We start from the raw sequence: 21200 nt of genomic DNA, 5'->3' as shown, positions 1-21200 counted from the left end.
GGGCCAGACAGTTTAAGAACAGAATTCCACCAGACTTTCAAAGAAGAGCTAATGCCAATACTCTTCAAACTATTCCACAAAAGAGAAACAGAAGGAACATTGCCAAACTCATTCTAGGAGGCCACAGTCACATTGAAAGCTAAATCAGAAAGCCAACAAGGAAGGAGAATTTTAGACGTATTTCCCTTATATACATTGATACAACAATAACCCATAAAATACTCTCAAACCAAATCCAAGAATACATCAAGAACACCATCTACCCTGATCAAATAGGCTTCATCACAGGAGTTTAGGCATAGTTTAATATACAAAAATTCAATCACATAATTCACCATATAAACAAACTGAAAGAAAAACCCTACTGCAGGGCATGGAGGTGCACACCTTTCATGGCAGCACTTGGGAGGCAGAGGCAGGTGGATCTCTGAGTTCGAGACCAGTCTGGTCTACAAAGTGAGTTCCAGGACAGCCAAGGCTACACAGAGAAACCCTGTCTCAAAAAAAAAAAAAAAAAAAAAAAAAGGAAAGGAAAAAACCCCACATGATCATCTGATTAGATGCTGAAAAAGCCCTTGACGAAATCCAACACCCAGTCATGTTAAAAACCTTGAAGAGATCCGGAATACAAGACATAGAGATAAACACAATAAAGACAATAATACACCAAGCTAATAGACAACATCAGATTAAATGAATAGAAACTTAAAACATTTACACTAAAATAAGGGACAAAGCAAGGTGGTCCATTCTCTCCATCTCTGTTCAATGTAGCACTTGAAGTTCTAGCTAGAGCAGTAAGACAACTGAAGGAGATTGTAGTGGCTATTCCTGGTTGTCAACTTGACAATATTTGGAATGAACTACAATTCGGAATTGGAAGGCTCACCAGTGACCCTTATCTGGAGGCTTGGAGATCCTTATCTGGATCTTGGTTTGAAGATCTTGAGCCATAGTGGCTATGGATTCCAGAAGATTGAATCTCCGAGTTAAGGAACACACCTTTAATCTGGGCTATGCCTTTCATCTGGGATTAAAGGTGTGGTGGAACACACCTTTAATCTGGGCTACACCTTTTGCTGGAGACAATATAAGGACATTGGAAGAAGGGAGTCTAGCTCTAGCTCTTGCTCTTGCTCCTTCGCCTGATTGCTGCGTGAGACTGAATAACTGCTAGATCCTTGGACTTCCATTCACAGCTGCGACTGAACAATTGTTGGGAATTGGGCTGCCAACTGTAAGTCATCAATAAATTCCTTTACTATCTAGAGACTATCCATAAGTTCTGTGACTCTAGAGAACTCTGACTAATACAGAAGTTGGTACCAGGAGTGGTTCTAGAGTAACAGAAGTACAAGGATGAATCTTTTAAAATTCTGGAATTGGCTTGTTGATCCACCAGCACTTTCAACTATTGAAACCTCTCCAGATTCTCTCCCTCCTGGGAGCTCAGAGAATTTTGAAGACCCATGGTTGAAACTATATTCCGAACTTAAAGAAGCTAATGCCCTTGATTTTCTTAATGAATTAGGTGATTCAGTGCACAAAGCTTTCTACAAGATGGGGAAAAAATCGAAAAATGATTTTACTGGCTGGCTGCTCTTAGTATCTGTGGAAAAAATGATGAATGAAAGGAAGGAGTTGTGTGATAAAATCGAAAGGCTCCAGACACAAGTAAACGATCTAAAAGTTGCTAAGTGTGTCCTTGAGGAGAATCTTCTCTCTTGTAGCAATAGAGCTCAAGTTGCAGAAAATCAAACAGAAACTCTCATTGTAAGGTTGGCTGAACTACAGCGAAAATTCAAGTCTCAGCCTCAGAGTGTGTCGACAGTTAAAGTAAGGGCTCTAATTGGCAAAGAATGGGATCCTACAACATGGGATGGGGATGTGTGGGAAGACCATGTTGAAGCTGAGAATTTTGAATCCTCAGATTCTCAAGGGTTTGCCCCACCTGAGGAAGTAGTACCCTCAGCCCCACCTCTTGAAATAATGCCTTCCCCACATGAGGAAATTAATTTTGCAGAGTCTGCTCACGGCCCACCAATAGTTTCTTCTAGACCTGTAACCAGACTCAAAGCAAAACAGGCTCCTAGAGGGGAGGTAGAAAGTGTAGTCCATGAGGAAATTCGCTACACTACTAAGGAGCTTAATGAGTTTGCTAATTCATTTAAGCAGAAACCTGGTGAATATGTGTGGGAATGGATTTTAAGGGTGTGGGATAAGGGTGGAAGGAACATAAAACTAGAGCAGGCTGAGTTTATTGACATGGGTCCTCTGAGTAGAGATTCTAGGTTTAATACGGAAGCTCGCATAGTTAAAAAAGGTGTCAAAAGTTTGTTTGAATGGTTGGCTGAGGTGTTTATCAAAAGATGGCCTACTGGAAATGACTTGGAGATGCCTGATATTCCATGGCTTAGTGTTGATGAAGGGATTTTAAGACTTAGGGAAATTGCAATGCTAGAGTGGATATATTGTGTAAAGCATAATTGTCCACAATGGGAAGGTCCAGAAGATATGCCTTTCACCAGCTCTATAAGACGCAAATTGGTGAGAGGGGCACCAGCACATTTGAAGGGTTTTGTTCTTTCCCTTTTCCTTGTGCCAGATCTTAGCATTGGAGATGCTTCTGCTCAATTAGATGAATTAAATTCACTGGGTTTAGTTGGATTCCGAGGTAACAAGGGCCAGGTGGCAGCATTGAATCGCCCGAGACAAGGTGATTCTAGTTATTATAATGGACAGCGTAGACAAAAGAATGTTTATAATAACATACCCAGTAATGGTCAGCACAGGAGAGGTGAAATTTATAATGGCATGACTCGGTTGGACCTTTGGTACTGGCTAATCAATCATGGTGTTTCCAGGAATGAAATACATAGGAAGCCTACTGCATATTTGTTTGATCTGTATAAGCAGAAAAATTCTCAAACAAATGAAAGAAAGGCTACATTAGATCGTGGTAAACAGCAATCTCGGCCAGTGAATCAATTTCCAGACTTGAGACAGTTTGCAGATCCGGAACCCCTTGAATGAAGGGGTGGCCAGGTTCCTCTGAGGAAGGATCTTGATAAGACACCCGAAGGTTTTGCTGTTACCCTTTCTCCAGTTCTTCCCCAGAGGGACCTACGGCCTTTTACAAGGGTAACTGTACACTGGGGAAAAGGAAATAATCAGACTTTTCGGGGTCTGCTGGATACTGGTTCTGAGTTGACACTGATCCCAGGGGATCCCAAGAAACATTGTGGCCCTCCAGTTAAAGTAGGGGCTTATGGAGGGCAGGTGATTAATGGAGTTTTGACTGATGTCCGACTCACAGTAGGTCCAGTAGGTCCCCGGACACATCCTGTGGTGATTTCCCCAGTTCCAGAATGTATAATTGGGATAGATATACTCAGAAATTGGCAGAATTCTCATATTGGTTCCCTGAACTGTAGAGTGAGGGCAATTATGGTTGGGAAGGCCAAATGGAAGCCTTTAGAGTTGCCTCTGCCAAAGAAAATAGTGAATCAAAAACAGTATCGTATTCCTGGAGGCATTGCAGAAATTACTGCCACTATCAAGGACTTGAAAGATGCAGGGGTGGTGGTTCCCACCTCATCTCCGTTTAACTCTCCTATCTGGCCAGTGCAGAAAACAGATGGATCATGGAGAATGACAGTTGATTATCGAAAACTAAATCAGGTAGTAACTCCAATTGCAGCTGCTGTACCAGATGTAGTTTCCTTACTTGAGCAAATTAACACATCTCCTGGCACCTGGTATGCGGCTATTGATCTGGCAAATGCCTTCTTCTCAGTACCTGTCCATAAGGACCACCAGAAGCAATTTGCTTTCAGTTGGCAAGGCCAACAGTATACCTTCACAGTTTTGCCTCAAGGATATATTAACTCTCCTGCCCTGTGTCATAATTTAATTAGAAGGGATCTTGATCGTTTGGATCTTCCACAAAATATCACATTGGTGCACTATATTGATGACATTATGCTGATTGGACCAAGTGAGCAGGAAGTAGCAACCACTTTGGACTCATTGGTAACACATATGCGTATCAGAGGATGGGAAATAAATCCAACCAAAATTCAAGGACCATCTACCTCAGTGAAATTCTTAGGAGTCCAGTGGTGTGGGGCATGCAGAGATATTCCTTCTAAGGTGAAAGATAAGTTATTGCACCTGGCCCCTCCTACAACCAAGAAAGAAGCACAACGTTTAGTGGGTCTATTTGGATTCTGGAGACAACACATCCCTCACTTGGGTGTGTTACTTAGGCCTATTTACCAAGTGACTCGGAAAGCTGCTAGCTTTGTGTGGGGCCTGGAACAGGAGAAGGCCCTTCAACAGGTCCAGGCTGCTGTGCAGGCTGCTCTACCACTTGGACCATATGACCCAGCAGATCCGATGGTACTTGAGGTGTCTGTGGCTGATAGAGATGCTGTTTGGAGCCTCTGGCAGGCCCCTGTAGGTGAATCACAGAAAAGGCCTTTGGGATTTTGGAGCAAAGCTCTACCATCATCTGCAGACAACTATTCTCCCTTTGAAAAACAGCTCTTGGCCTGCTATTGGGCCTTAGTGGAAACTGAACGTCTGACAATAGGACACCAAGTCACTATGCGACCTGAACTACCCATCATGAGCTGGGTACTATCAGACCCTGCAAGTCATAAAGTGGGACGTGCACAGCAGCAGTCTATTATCAAATGGAAGTGGTATATACGTGATCGGGCCAGAGCAGGTCCTGAAGGCACAAGCAAGTTACATGAAGAAGTTGCTCAAATGCCTATGGTTTCTACTCCTGTTACAATGCAATCTGCTGCCAAGCATGCACCTATAGCCTCATGGGGTGTTCCCTATGATCAACTGACCGAAGAGGAGAAGACTAGAGCCTGGTTTACTGATGGCTCTGCACGTTATGCAGGCACCACCCAGAAGTGGACAGCTGCAGCATTACAACCCCTTTCTGGGACAACCTTGAAAGACACAGGTGAAGGGAAATCTTCACAGTGGGCAGAACTTCGGGCAGTACACATGGTATTACAGTTTGTTTGCAAGAAGAAATGGCCAGATGTACGATTATACACTGACTCATGGGCTGTAGCCAATGGATTGGCTGGATGGTCAGGGACTTGGAAAGATCACAATTGGAAAATTGGTGAGAAAGACATCTGGGGAAGAAGTATGTGGATAGATCTCTCCAAATGGGCAAAGGATGTGAAGATATTTGTGTCCCATGTAAATGCTCACCAAAAGGTGACTTCAGCTGAGGAGGAGTTCAATAATCAAGTGGATAAGATGACCCGTTCTGTGGACAATCAGCCTCTCTCCCCAGCCATCCCTGTCATTGCTCAATGGGCACATGAACAAAGTGGCCATGGTGGTCGAGATGGAGGTTATGCTTGGGCTCAGCAACATGGGCTTCCACTCACCAAGGCTGACCTGGCTACAGCTGCTGCTGATTGCCAGATCTGCCAACAGCAGAAACCAACACTGAGTCCCAGATATGGCACCATTCCTCGGGGTGACCAGCCAGCAACCTGGTGGCAGGTTGACTACATTGGACCACTTCCTTCATGGAAAGGACAGCGTTTTGTTCTTACTGGAGTAGATACTTATTCTGGTTATGGATTTGCCTTTCCTGCACGTAAAGCCTCTGCTAAAACCACCATTCAGGGACTGACAGAATGCCTCATCTATCGTCATGGTATTCCACACAGTATTGCTTCTGACCAAGGAACTCATTTCACAGCCAGAGAAGTACGACAGTGGGCCCACGATCATGGAATACACTGGTCTTACCACATTCCCCATCATCCTGAAGCAGCTGGGCTGATAGAAAGATGGAATGGCCTTTTGAAGACGCAGTTACAGCGCCAATTAGGTGGTAACAGCTTGGAAGGCTGGGGCAGAGTTCTTCAGAAGGCAGTATATGCTTTGAATCAGCGCTCGATATATGGTACAGTTTCACCCATAGCCAGGATTCATGGGTCCAGGAATCAAGGGGTGGAAAACGGAATAGTTCCACTTACTATCACTCCTAGTGACCCTCTAGGAAAATTTTTGCTTCCTGTCCCCATAACTCTAGGTTCTGCTGGCCTAGAAGTTTTGGCTCCAGAGAGGGGAGTGCTTCTACCAGGAGCTACAACAAACATTTCATTGAACTGGAAGCTCAGACTTCCCCCTGGTCATTTTGGGCTTCTAATGCCCTTAAACCAACAGGCTAAAAAAGGAATAACAGTGTTAGGAGGGGTGATAGATCCAGATTACCATGGGGAAATTGGATTACCTCTTCACAATGGTGGTAAGCAAGATTATGTCTGGAGTGCAGGAGATCCCTTAGGGCGTCTCTTAGTACTACCATGTCCTGTGATTAAAGTCAATGGGAAACTACAACAGCCTAATCCAAGCAGGATGACAAAGGACGCAGACCCATCAGGAATGAAGGTATGGGTCAATCCTCCAGGAAAAGAGCCAAGACCTGCTGAGGTGCTGGCTGAAGGAGAAGGAAATACAGAATGGGTAGTAGAGGAAGGTAGTTATAAATACCAATTAAGGCCACGTAACCAGTTGCAGAAACGAGGATTATAAAGTAATATGAATGCCCATTGTAAATTTACTAATGCGTTTGCGATTGTACGAGGGATAGTTATATCATGTTAGGCGTATTTACAGCCTTGTTATTGTTTCATGTGAACATGAGATATTATTTGTGTCAAGTTGACAAGGGGTGGATTGTAGTGGCTATTCCTGGTTGTCAACTTGACAATATTTGGAATGAACTACAATTCGGAATTGGAAGGCTCACCAGTGACCCTTATCTGGAGGCTTGGAGATCCTTATCTGGATCTTGGTTTGAAGATCTTGAGCCATAGTGGCTATGGATTCCAGAAGATTGAATCTCCGAGTTAAGGAACACACCTTTAATCTGGGCTATGCCTTTCATCTGGGATTAAAGGTGTGGTGGAACACACCTTTAATCTGGGCTACACCTTTTGCTGGAGACAATATAAGGACATTGGAAGAAGGGAGTCTAGCTCTAGCTCTTGCTCTTGCTCCTTCGCCTGATTGCTGCGTGAGACTGAATAACTGCTAGATCCTTGGACTTCCATTCACAGCTGCGACTGAACAATTGTTGGGAATTGGGCTGCCAACTGTAAGTCATCAATAAATTCCTTTACTATCTAGAGACTATCCATAAGTTCTGTGACTCTAGAGAACTCTAACTAATACAGAGATCAAGTGAATTCAAATTGGAAGAGAAGTCAAAGTATAGTTAGTCAGAGAGGATATGACAGTATATGTAAGTGACTCAAAAAAATTCTACCAGAGAATGCCTACAGATGATAAATGTCTTCAGCCAAGTGGCAAAATACAAAGTTAACTAAAAAACAGTATTCCTCCTTTATAGAAACAATAAATATGCTGAGCCAGACATCAGAGAAACACACTTAACAATAGCCACAAATAATATAAAATACCTTGATGTAACTCTAAGCAACTAAAAGACATGTATGACAAGAACTACAAGTCTCTGAAGAAACTGAAGACATCAGAAGATGGAAAGATCTCCCATGCTTATAGATCCATAGAATTAACATAATAAAATGGTCATCTTACCAAAAGCAGACTACAAATTCAATGGAATTCCCATAAATATTCTAACAAAATTCTTTACAGACCTTGAAAAAACAATTAGCCACTTCATATGAAAAAGCAAAAAAAAAAAAAAAAAAAAAAAAAAAACCCAGGATACATAATACAATCCTATATAATACAATATCTTCCGGAGGTATCACTATCCCTGATTTCAAGTGTTCTACAGAGCAATAGAGATAAAAACTCCATGATATTTTGTATAGAAACTGACAGGTTGATCAAAAGAGTCAAATTCCCTGAAATAAACCCTCACAACTATTGACATTTACTTTTGACAAAGAACCTAAGACCATGCAATGGAGAAAAGGAAAGCATATTCAACAAGTATTGCTGGTCTACCTGGATGTCTGCATGTAGAAGAATGCAAATAGATCCATGTTTATTGCTCTGAACAAAACACAAGTCCAGGTGAATCAAAGACCTTAACATTAAATCAGATAAGATAAATCTAATAGAGGAAATGGGACAATAGCTTTGGATACATTGGTAGAGAAGACGATGTCCTGAACAGAATACCACTGGCCCAGGCAATACAATCAACATTTCATAAATGGGACCTCATGAAATTGAAAAGTTTCACAATAGGAAAAAAATCTCACCAACTCTACATCTGAGAGTGGTAAAATATCCAAACTATCTTTGGAACCTAGGAAGTTACACACCAACTTATTACGTTCTATTTGGGTTATTAACCCAAATAAAAAAATGGAGTACAGAGCTAAACAGAATTCTTAAGAGAAGTATCTTGGATGGCCAAGAAACACTTAAAGAAATGATTGATGACCTTCGTCATCAGGGAAATGCAAATCAAATCATCTCTGAGATTCCATCTTATACCCATTAGAACAGCTAAAATCCAAAACTCGAGAGACATCACATGTTAGCAATGATGTGGACCAAGGGGAACACTACTCCACTGCTAGTGGGAGTGCAAACAGCTACTCTGGAAATCAATTTGGCGGTTTCTCAGAATAGTTCTACTTAAATATCCAGCTGTATCACTCCTGGGCAAATACTGAAAAGATGCTCCACCATCAAGGACACGTGCTGAACTGTATCCATAGCTGCTTTATTTGTTACAGATAGAAACTAGAAACAACCCAGATGCCCTTCAACCAAAGAATGGAAAAAGAAAATGTGGTTTATTAACTAATGGAATACTACTTAGTTATTAAAAACAAGGACATCTTAAAATTTGCAGGCAGATGGGTGGAACTAGAAGATATCATGCTCTGTAAGGTAACCCAGACTCAAAAGGACATGCATGGCATATACTCACTTATCAGTGGATTCTAGCCATAAAGTACAGGCTACCCATATTATAATCCACAGACCCTAAAAAGCCAAGTAACAAGGTGGGCCTGAGAGAGGATGCTTCAATCTCACTCAGAAGGGGAAACAAAATTGTGATTGGAGGTGGATGGATGGAGGAAGCAGGGTGGGAAAGAGGGCTGAGAGAGTGAACGGAAAACAGATGGGATATGGGGCAGGGATCTCTAGGAGGTGCCAGAGACCTGGGGTGGAGGAGACTCCAGGAAGTATATGGGGGTGACTCTAGCTGAGACTCCTAGCATTGGGGCATATAGAGCCTGAAGTGGCCATTTCATAGCTAGGCAGGACTCCTAGTGGAGGGATAAGAACACCAACCTACCCACAAATCATTTCACCTAAAATTTGTCCTGTCTACAAAAAGTTCAGGGGCAAAGATGTCAAAGAGACTGAGGAAATGACTGGCCCAACTTGAGAACCATCCCATGGGCAAGAGCTAATCCCTAACACTCTTAATGATACTCTGCTGTACTTGGATAGGCAGGAGCCTAACATAACTGTCCTCTGAGAAGCTCCACCCAAAGACTCACAGCCTTAGGAGGCTGATAATGGAGATTCAAGACTAGCTCAGGATCTTGTGGAAGATTTGTGGGAAGGATTGAGGTACCTGGAGGGGATATGGACTCTAAATAAAGACCAGCAAAGTCAATTAACCTGTACCCTTGGTGGGTTCCAGAGAGTGACCACCAACCAAAGAGCATATAAGTACTGGGTTAGCCACCTTGCACAGATGTACATCTTGGTCTTCATACAGATGCACCAACAACTGGAATGGTGGCTTACCATGACTCTGCTGTCTACCTGTGGATCCTGCTCTCCTAACTGGGCTGTCCTGTCTGACCTCAGTGGAAGAATATATACCTAGTCCTGCAGTGACTTGAGGTGCCAGGATGGGTTGGTTTCTGTTGAGGGAACTCCCACTTCTGAGAAGACAAGGGGATTGGGGAGTGGTATAAGGGGCCATGTGAGCCAGGGAGGGAGGACTAGGAGGAGCTGAGGCTGAGATTGGGATGTAAAGTGAATAAATAAATTAGTGGAAAAACATAAAGGAAAGAAAATGCTCTATGGGTGGATCTTATGGAATCACTTTCTCAATTGATTTCCACCTTTCAGATAACTCTAGATTGTGTTACAAGTTGACAAAATGAGCCAACACACCTTGACATTTCTATAATTAAGTTTGAAATGACAGGATAACCTCGAAAGCACAGTATCAGTGGGATTAGGGGTCTAAGGAGGCTGAAAATGGAGATTCAAGAGTAAAGCAAGGATCTAGATCTTACCAGAGGCTTCACAGGTACCAAAGTCATTGTCCCTGGATTCAGAGACCTGGAAGAAGCATTGTACTAAGGTTGTCCTGGCCATTGCTAGCACCTCTCTGATTCCAGTTACCAAAAGTCCCCCTCATTCATAACTAGGCCTGGAGCTTATGAACAGAGAAATAAAGGGTTATATCAAAAGACATGAAACTATGCAGTGGCTGGACAGCCCTTTCCTAGGCCGCCCAGCTGTCATAGTTGAGAATATCAACTTTCCTATGTTCAAGGTCTCCTTCCTGTCTTTTCCAACTCTCCATGCCTCCAGTAACTCATACCTAGAGAAAACCCTGGCAGGGTAGCGGTGTGGTTTCTAGCTGAATGGCACCACAGATCTTTGAGACTTTGCTACCTTGAAGTGGAAAGAGCTCCTGAACCTTTCTCCTTCCATCAAGTCTCTTCACCCCTTTACTGGGTGTTATTGAGTCTGGCCTGGCGAGGTTTCTCCAATCTCACCTTTCAGCCTTACTTCCCGACTCTGACTCTTGATGCTATTTATATATTCTTTGACATGAGTAGTACCACCAACCTTATGGTACTTCATGACTTATGTATTTGCCTTCCATTCTCAAGTCCTTAGTCTTCGCTATTTTGACATCAACATGACACAAGCTAAAGTCATCTGAGAGGAGGGTGCCTCAGTGGAGAAATTGCTTCTACAAGACCAGGCTGGAGGCAAGCTTACAGATCATGTTCTTAATTAGTGATTGATGTGAGAGGGCTCAGCATATTGTGTGTGGGGCCATCCATAAAGTCATCATCCTATATTCTGTAAGAAAGTGGGCTGTGTAAGCCATTAAGGAGAGGTAAGCAGGAGTCCTCATGGCCTCTGCATCAATGTTGCCCCCAGGTTCCATCACTGTTTGACTTCCTTAATGGGCTTCTCTCAACGGTCTGTGATTAAGGATATGTAAGCCAAATAAACCCTATCCTTCCCAAGTTCTGTATGGTGTTTCTTCACAGCAATGGTAACCCTAAGTAAGAAACTCTCCATGGGGATTTTCCATGATCTGTTGGTTTCCTTGGATGCCAGATTCCTTCCCACCTTGGGATTTGTACCTCAGAGTACTGTTCTACCTTGTTAACATTGTCCTTCCAAACCCCAACCCCCTCACGATTAGCCCCCCTGCATCCATCCTTCTCTTCTCAATATCTCCTGACAACTCTCAAGGTTTTGATACAGCAATTCTTTATCCTGGTAAACTGGAGGCTCAGAATGTCTGTCATGGTTTCTGTTTCTCTGTGAACTCCCCCTCAATCCCTTCAATCCTTTTTAAGTTCCTGAAGCCTCTGGGTGTGCTCTACTTACTGGAGCAGTATGGACGCTTTTAATAAAAAGTAGTGCCTCCTCTTTTTTTCTTTTCTTCTACTTTATTTATTTATCTTCTGTTTTTTGTTCTGGGACCAGAAGTATGTTGACCACTGGAAATAGAGTAGAAATAGGTTCAAAATAGTACATGAGTTGTGGCACAAAGCTCTGAGACCCTGTTGGGTATCTCTTGCAAGGATCAAGTTTACCTTACTTGGTGAGTGACTTCAAACACATACCCTACCTTTCTTATATCAACATTGTCTGGGAATAAATTCTATTCGTTGTTATTTTGTTGGTTGCAACTTTTGGACGTTCCCTTTGGGTCTCCTCTTACATCAGAAACAAAGCATTGCTTGCTGACTGTGCTGTGCTCAGCAACCCTGTCCTCCTCTGTTGAGTTCCCCTGCTTTCCCCAGTGGGGCAAATACAACCTTTCCCCACTGTTCCACAAGGGAAGGCATGAACCAGATGATCCAGTAAGATTCAACTATGTCTTACTGAGCATGTCCCTAAGCAATGTCTCATTGTATATACTTCCCATTTGCTTTTTGGCTGTAATATGAACTTTTTATGGGATTCAAGTGAGGCCAAATTTCAAGGGAAGAGTACAACTGAATAAACTTAGGCACAAAATGGGAGGAAATGCAGGAAACCACATATTAGATGGTTTAGGTCACATCAGGTGGCCAATACAACCCAGTTAGCAGAATCAGTAACAAAGTAGAAGGGTTTTTATGGATTACTAGGCACAAAGTAGAGTCACCATTTTACTCAGGAAATAGGGAAGAGGCTGTGAAAGGCTGTGGATAAGAGACAGAATCATGGTCAGACAATGTTGCCTATGGGGTAGGCTCCTGCATCTCTGTGGACACATTGATCAGAAAGAGGAGTCCTTGAGTTTACAAAAGGCAGAATCAATGCATCCAAAGTAGAATACAGGACAGTCAGACAGACAGAAAAACATACACAAATACATGCATACATACATGCATACATACATTTATACTTCTCAATAAAGGAAAACCTGACCCCACTGCTGGGGTTTCACAGAAGACTTTGGGCAATATACTCGCCATTGATTCATACTCTAGACAAGAGAAGACAGGTGAGAAATGTACTAAGCATGGAGTACACAAAAGTCCCAGAGAGCTCAGAGGAAAGATGTGACACACAGGAAGACAAAGCAAGGAGATCTGATGAGACAAGGCAGGAAAATGAGGTTAGGACACAGGTAGGAGAGACAGCTAGAAAGGACACTGGAAAGAAAATACAAATGGCCAAGCCTTTTAAATCCTGGGAACATATGTGCATACTCTGAACTAGGGATGTCTGAAAAGGAGGTCATAGCTGGACCAGAGTTCTAGATTCACTATCAATTACTAGGCCAGAGTTTCCAATACAGGTGTCAACATGTTCTTTGACCCATTCACCCTACAGGTCAGTTTAGTGTGAAGAGCACAGGCTAGTAATGAGCTCACATATAGCCTTCCCTCTATGCTTTTCCCCTTCTAACACCTTCCCCATATGAGAGTAAAGACTGAGAATGCAGTTACCTACCAGGAGAAACAGTAGACGATTTATTTCTCAGGTCCCAGTATTCTAGATGAGTTGATTCTGCATGAAAACAAACAGAGTGGCTCACTCATTTCTGCCTGTAGAAGATATAGCCACATTGGTTCACACCAGATTAGCTTCAGCTTTCCACTGGCTCATTGACTCCTATGTTACAGAGGGTGCTGCAGTGAGGCCAGGCCACACACTATGCCATCCATCCATAGAGTGTCCTTTATAGAGAGACTTAACAGGCAAGAGAGGTAAACCCTGCAGGACCAGCTGGAAGAGGATTTCCTTCTTTGGCATTATTGGGCCCGCACTTTATGACCTTTGTATTCAGGTTCATATCAGTGAGTATAGAGAGTTGTACTCCACTGATAATTCTATCAAAAATCAGCAATCAGAAGTGAACGCCAGATGTCAAACAAGCAGTGCACAAGGAGATCTCTCACAATCAAAGGCTTGGAGTTTTGGCATCATCAGAGGCAGGGAGAATGCTTTTATTTCTGTTTATTTCAGCTGTATTGCCTGCACGTGAGTACCTGTGTACCATTTGCATGCAGTGCAAATCAACATCAGAGGAGGGCATCAGATACGCTGGAACTGGCCTTACAGATGGATGTAAGAAGCAATGTGGGCTGCTGAGATTAGAATCTCATTCCTGTGGTAGAGCAGTCAGTGCTCTTGCTTAAAAAGCCATTCCCCCAACTCCCCTGCCTCATCTTTAAGTGCCAGTGGGGTTTGCTGTGCTTTGCTTCTATATGTTACCATTACAGCTGGAAGGAGAATCAAACCAACCTACATCTCACTGATGCCCTTCCCACTGCCTCAGCCTGGCAAGCAGAATGTATAGCCCGATTGCTTCATGAGCCCCTTTCCTGTTGATGTCCAATGGGGCATTCTGTTACTCACCAGATTGACTATCCACACCTTTTTGTGCATTTTCAGTATCTGTGTCTTCTATGTTATCAATATCTGGAAGAAAATCTGAACAGAGTATGCCACATGAATTCACACTGGCTTGAAATTAACCCCAGTTCTTCTTGAGATATTCCATGGAATGTGTATGGCAGAACAAATATCTCTCATTTAACCTTCAGCCCTTCTTCACAACAGGGATCCGGAGTGAGGTTTCTCAGAAATGAAACACTAAGATATTTCTTGAACAAGGGAGGGATTTCAGATACTTACAACGCTGTCTCATGGTGGAAGTAATCTGCAATTATAAAAAAGAAACCATTGTCAGGATTGGCTCATATCATATACATCACAATGGCCTGGCTTTCTCTGGATGATTTAGAGAACAATAGACAGATACCATATGGTGCTGCATATGACACACGTAGAGATGGAAAGAGTCTTTCCAACAGTGAACTTTCCAGCCCATTTGTATTGTAGGCACATAATTCTTATTAGACCATGAAAAGTCACTTTTGAGGGAACTGCCTCTATGGTACAATTTTAATGAATATGGTGATATCCATAACACCAGAGAGCTGGAGATCTACTGGTAAAACAGAAAAATAGACAAACAATTCTCTGAATTCCACAGAGAAAACCAATTTTCAAAAGGCAACACAATTGGAATACAATCAGACCTGCATTTCTATAGAAGACTAACAAAGGCATTCTTACGGTTTCTCGGGATTCTGGAACATTGATACCATCTGGGAAATATAGGATAAAACAGAGTATCTGTCAGGTTGTTAATAACTAGTGATTTTAAAAGCCTCAAGGAACATTCTCAATTTGCACATGAGTATATGGAGATAGCCTGGACTGCTTTGAGTCCGTTCTACAGTGTACAAGGATGTTTAAAAGAGGGGAAAACCAGAACAAAAAGATACATAGGATCCTGGTTCCTTAACTAAAACCCTTTTAAACAGTAAAAAAGGAATCAAGCTGATCCATACTTTGCATTATTTGCATGTAAGTTTTCAGAGCAGATTATTTGGTGTTTTAAAACCAAACAGGAGAGACACATACATACATCACACACACACACACACACACACACACACACACACACACACACACACACACACACACACACAGCTCAGAATATATGAATTTGAGAGAGAACAAGGTAGGGGGTATGGGGATGGTCAGAAAGAGAAAAAAGAAAACTGACATGATTTAATTAATAAAAGAGTTTTAAAGCTCAGTATGTGTAATTGTTAGCACTAGATTTGTGCCACAAAGAGGTGTTTTACAGAATTGCAGAGGACTGTTTAACTGAATCTTTCCTTGGTGATTGGCAAGCAAGTTTGGACAATCTTATTTCTCACAGTGCTATAATCAAGTATACTATAGTACTCCAGTAATTTTATTTTTATATTTCAGATCAGCTTCTTAAAGGAGTCTAAAACCTACTGATGTAGCCACCTTAGGGTCCTTCATGATTGCTTTTTACTTCAAAGAACTGTGTAAAAAGACCAGACACAGCAGGGAGTCTTCGGACTTTTCACATGAATGCTTTCAAGCATCTGTGGCAATATCTTAGTTTACATATGCAGTCAACTGGACAGCAGACACAACTCTTCATGGATGGGCAGCACCCCTGAACTACATGCTGCACTCTCAGCCATGATGCTATTGTCTTCAGATCTTCTTAGATGAATTTAAGGCTCAACCAAGGAAGCAAGGGCATCCCACAGCATGAACAGACTCATGTTTTCACTTTCTCTTTGTATACAGTTTTGAGAGCCAGGAATTAGGTTGTTTTCTGAAACAAGGATGATATCCAGGCACAAATGCCAAGGAGACCAATGAGATAATAAACTATAAATTTCAATTAAAGTGTGAACTATGTCTCCCATAAACCATAACACCACACAGGATCTCATACGCTCAAAATCAGAGGCCACTGAAGCACACAACCCACAGCATTCTCTGTGTACACAGTCTCACGGAAACCTATGCAGAAACTTGACTATAAAAGTCAAAAACTTAAAAAAATAAAACAAAACAAAACCCCAAAAAACATGTTGCCTTGCTTCCCAAAATAACAAGTTGATTGGCCCAACAAAGAGAAGCCAGTAAGAGATGCAACACCTATCTTAGCAGTTACATTTTCTTTCTCAGTAAGGAGTTAAATAATACTTACAGCTTTGAGATTCTTCCGAGGAACCCTGAAATTACAGGGAAAAAAAAAAAAGACATTATGAGGGCAACTCCATGTGACTTGTAGGCATATGTCTTTATTTCTCTTCCTAAGTACTAAATGGTGTGGTACTGCCAACATTAGTAGACGGCAAAAGAGATAAGGTATATCTGTGGCAAACCCACATCTTTTGTGAGTGATGCATCTTTAACTTCCGTTCAGTCATCAACTGCAAAGTAGTCAATTCAAGGAAGAGCATCATTTCCAAGAGGGATGGGTGTTAGCATCCATTCTGGACCTGACTGTGCCATTCAAAAAAGCTCTTTCCCCATAAGGATTTTATTGATAAGGGACTATTCTATCATCCCAGAAAACAGAGCATAGTATGCATAACAATGCTACCATATTTTGAGAGCCAAACTCAAATGAAATAGGAAATTCAGACAGCAACATTTCTATTTTCGCCAAAGAAAAGTCACCTTACCTCATCAAGATATTCCAACTCTTCTTCTCTATAAAATATCTCCTTAATTTCAGGTGCATTGTGACTGCCTAGGAAGACAGAGTAACTGTGAACAGCTGGTGGCTGTGGGCCATGGCTTCCTTAGAGAGCACTGCTTAACTTATACAACAGGATGTCTGTACTCTAAAGGCTAGATTGAGTGGCTATTGGAGCATCCTCAGTGAAAGCACTGAGTCAATGAGGAGCAAGGAAGAGAAGAAAATGGATCACTTGCACTGTGCTGATAGCAAAAGATGACAGCAAGAAAGTCTTCCAATATTTCAAGTCTCTTACTCATATCAATCACTTGAAGACCAGAGAGTTGGTCTTCTAAGACCAAGAAATATGAGTTTAAACTTATGCTAGGTTGCATCTAGTAGGAACTCTCAAGGATAATCTCTCGAGGATCAGATAATCTAGGGTATCCAATGGAATATGGCTTATAGAGTGCCAGTGGTGAACATAAGAAAATAAAGACTATGAAAATGTCTCCCCTCTGCAATACATCTGTGTACCCCAGAACCCTGAAAACCAAGTGAGCCTCACAGCAACCCCGAAGGTGATTGCTCAAGTACAATGAACTACATGGCATTTAACCTTCAGTGGTGTCATGCTTCACTCCTCAGCTCAGTGCATGGACTACAACGGGACAGGCATATATCAGGGAAAGGACTACCTCAGAAATTGTGTTGGAGCAGGACTGAGGTGGGGTTACTGCATAGCATTTCTCTGGAGCAGACATTATTTTTAGAGTGGACCAATAGATCTACATATTTTCTGTCCTTGGATGAGAAAAGAATTTTACCAAGTAATCTGCTTCACAAAGCTTGCACTAACCATGTTTTTCTGGTAGTTTCTTCAGTGGCAAACATTCCATAGAATGGAATCACAATGAAATGAATAGTGTGGGGATGATCTACATGCTTCCCACATTCTTTTCACAATCTAAAACCAACACTTGTGGAGGACAATGTACACACACACACACACACACACACACACACACACGAATGGTGTTCAGAAGACATGATTTTGAGAGAGAACAAGGTAGGGAGTATGGGGATGGTCAGAAACAGAAAAAAGAAAAATGACATGATTTAATTAAAGAAAAGTTTTAAAGCTCAGTATGTGTTATTGTTAGCACTAGATTTGTGCCACAAAGAGGTGTTTTTCAGAATTGCAGAGGACTGTTTAACTGAATCTTTCCTTGGTGATTGGCAAGCAAGTTTGGAAAATCTTATATCTCACAGTGCTATAATCAAGTATACTATAGTACTCCAGTAATTTATTTTTATATTTCAGATCAGCTTCTTAAAGGAGTCTAAAACCTACTGATGTAGCCACCTTAGGGTCCTTCATGATTGCTTTTTACTTCAAAGAACTGTGTAAAAAGACCAGACACAGCAGGGAGTCTTCGGACTTTTCACATGAATGCTTTCAAGCATCTGTGGCAATATCTTAGTTTACATATGCAGTCAACTGGACAGCAGACACAACTCTTCATGGATGGGCAGCACCCCTGAACTACATGCTGCACTCTCAGCCATGATGCTATTGTCTTCAGATCTTCTTAGATGAATTTAAGGCTCAACCAAGGAAGCAAGGGCATCCCACAGCATGAACAGACACATGTTTTCACTTTCTCTCTGTATACAGTTTTGAGAGCCAGGAATTCTTAGGTTGTTTTCTGAAACAAGGATGATATCCAGGCACAAATGCCAAGGAGACCAATGAGATAATAAACTATAAATTTCAATTAAAGTGTGAACTATGTCTCCCATAAACCATAACACCACACAGGATCTCATACACTCAAAATCACAGGCCACTGAAGCACACAACCCACAGCATCCTCTGTGTACACAGTCTCACGGAAACCTATGCGAAAATTTGACTATAAAAGTATATCTAGAAGAACCTTAAAAAATAAAACAAAACAAAACAAAACAAAACCTCCAAAAAAAAAACTTGATGCCTTGCTTCCTGAAATAACAAGTTGGTTGGCCCAACAAAGAGAAGCCAGTAAGAGATGCCACACCTGTCTTAGCAGTTATATTTTCTTTCTCAGCAAGGAGTTAAATAATACTTACAGCTTTGAGATTCTTCCAAGGAACCCTGAAATTACAGAAAAAAAAAAAAGACATTATGAGGGAAACTCCATGTGACTTGTAGGCACATGTCTTTATTTCTCTTCCTTGGTACTGAAAAGGCATGGTACTGCCAAAAGAGGTAAGGTATATCTGTGACAAACCCACATCATTTGTGAATGATGCATCTTTAATTTCCGTTCAGTCATCAACTGCAAAGTAGTCAATTCAAGGAAGAACATCATTTCCAAGAGGGATGGGTGCTAGCATCCATTCTGGACCTAACTGTGCCATTCACAAAAGTTCTTTCCCCATAAGGCTTTTATTGATAAGGGACTATTCCATCATCCCAGAAAACAGAGCAAAGTATGCATAACAATGCTACCATATTTTGAGAGCCAAACTCAAATGAAATAGGAAATTCAGACAGCAACATTTCTATTTTCGCCAAAGAAAAGTCACCTTACCTCATCAAGATATTCCAACTCTTCTTCTCTATAAAATATCTCCTTAATTTCAGGTGCATTGTGACTGCCTAGGAAGACAGAGTAACTGTGAACAGCTGGTGGCTGTGGGCCATGGCTTCCTTAGAGAGCACTGCTTAACTTATACAACAGGATGTCTGTGCTCTAAAGGCTAGATTGAGTGGCTATTGGAGCATCCTCAGTGAAAGCACTGAGTCAATGAGGAGCAAGGAAGAGAAGAAAATGGATCACTTGCACTGTGCTGATAGCAAAAGATGACAGCAAGAAAGTCTTCCAATGTTTCAAGTCTCTTACTCATATCAATCACTTGAAGACCAGAGAGTTGGTCTTCTAAGACCAAGAAATATGAGTTTAAACTTATGCTAGGTTGCATCTAGTAGGAACTCTCAAGGATAATCTCTCGAGGATTAGATAATCCAGGGTACCTTTCAGATATGATTTCTCTGTGTAGCTGTCCTGAAACTTGTTCTGTAGACCAGGCTGGCCTTGAACTCAGAGATATACCTGCCTCTTCCTCCCAAGTGCTGGGATGAAAAGTGTGTGCCAGTACACCAGGCCATTCTATTCTTTTCTCTCTCTCTCTCTCTCTCTCTCTCTCTCTCTCTCTCTCTCTCTCTCTCTCTCTCTCTCTCTCCTATCTTCGGTCTCTGTCTCTGTTTCTGCCTCTCTTTCTCTCTGTCTCTCTCCAGATGCTAAGGGAGCCCCAAATCTCATGCATTGCCAGGCACAGAGCTCAGAATCAAGGTGGTAATGATAAGGAGGAAGATGTTGGAGAAGGACAAGGGAAAGAGCTTATAAGGTGTTAGGAGAGTGAAGAGAGTGGCCTGGAGGAGAGGCCTGGGTCTTTATGGAGCACACTGCTTAGAAGCAGGAGCCCCTGGGATTACAGTAAAGACAGAATGTATTCAAATTATACAGATGGCCAAAGCTAGCAGTACACAATGAGAATGCAGGAGAAGTAGATATACCTCCCTAAATCTACTGAAGACATTTGGAGGAAACGGAGTTCTTATTCTAAAAGTGAAATATTCAAGTACACTAAAGCATAGAGGATAGACAGGCAATGTCCAGATAGGTCCTAGGAGGGCTGAAATCATGTTCTTAAGCCCTAGTACATGGATACTAGTTCATGGGAACTATCAAGTCCACCCTCTGCATCTTATAGATTGATCTCAGAATACATGAAAAATAAATGACCAAAGCTGGGCCAAAGTCAAGGTTCTTCCCCACCCACTAGATCAGTGGTTGTAAGACAGGGCCAGCTCTCTAATCTCCATTGACTTTGTCATGTTACATGCCAGTCAGTGCAGGGTGAGGAGAAGAGACTGCAAATGAGCTAAAAATCATAAAGTTGACCTTTATTTCCCAGGTCAAACTCAAAAGTCTTTCTGCCAATTTAGCTGTGCCATTCTCTGGGTGCCCTTGAAACAGGTCTAAACCTTGACCCGTGGTTATGACCTGACACCACTTTTGGCTTCTCTTGATAAATGCTCAGCATTCTCAAGCTAAGGGGCAAATTAAAACTTTCATCCCTAGGTTGTTTTTCTCAAAGTATTTTGTTAAAGGGGTGGAAAATAATTTAGGTATCATTTCCATAGACAGCTACTGCTTATCCTTATGCCCCTGAAAGAGGAAAATCAGAGAAACTTTCTGTTTTCCTTGTCCTTATGATTTCTTTCCCAATCTCTCATTCTCCCAAACACAGAGTGTACCATGACCACTGCTGGGACCCTCTTCCACTCAATCTGACCAAGAAGGATTTTTATATAATTCACCTCTACTCTGGAGATCCTTCAGATCTAATCCACATGGATCACCCACACGTGGGGGCAAGCAGTACTGAGAGTGGCTCACCTCTTCCT

The 21200-nt window shown here is 42.0% G+C and overlaps 1 protein-coding gene across 34 annotated transcripts in view; it reads right to left on the bottom strand.

The window, feature by feature from the left end:
• Positions 1-21200, bottom strand: part of Gm10634 (predicted gene 10634) — a 111271-nt gene that overhangs the window by 13001 nt on the left and 77070 nt on the right. For 13 of the 34 annotated variants that reach the window (XM_035096917.1, XM_035096913.1, XM_035096918.1 and 10 more), the window contains 8 exons: positions 19321-19388; positions 18857-18881; positions 16749-16816; positions 16268-16292; positions 14797-14828; positions 14353-14377; positions 14074-14148; positions 13165-13221 (listed from right to left, as the gene is read on the bottom strand). In XM_035096917.1, the coding sequence (XP_034952808.1) occupies positions 13165-13221; positions 14074-14148; positions 14353-14377; positions 14797-14828; positions 16268-16292; positions 16749-16816; positions 18857-18881; positions 19321-19388 (375 nt within the window). Of the gene's footprint in view, positions 1-10262; positions 10309-11604; positions 11718-13164; positions 13222-14073; positions 14149-14352; positions 14378-14796; positions 14829-16267; positions 16293-16748; positions 16817-18856; positions 18882-19320; positions 19389-21200 lie in introns of all 34 variants that reach the window. The other 21 variants (XR_003948393.1, XR_003948385.1, XR_003948386.1 and 18 more) reach the window with 8 other exon arrangements.

Source organism: Mus musculus, chromosome 9 (assembly GCF_000001635.26).
Source record: "Mus musculus strain C57BL/6J chromosome 9, GRCm38.p6 C57BL/6J".
In the NCBI taxonomy this organism is placed as follows: Eukaryota; Metazoa; Chordata; class Mammalia; order Rodentia; family Muridae; genus Mus; species Mus musculus.
Note: the sequence above shows the minus strand (reverse complement) of the source record. Positions and strands in the feature narration are given on the sequence as shown.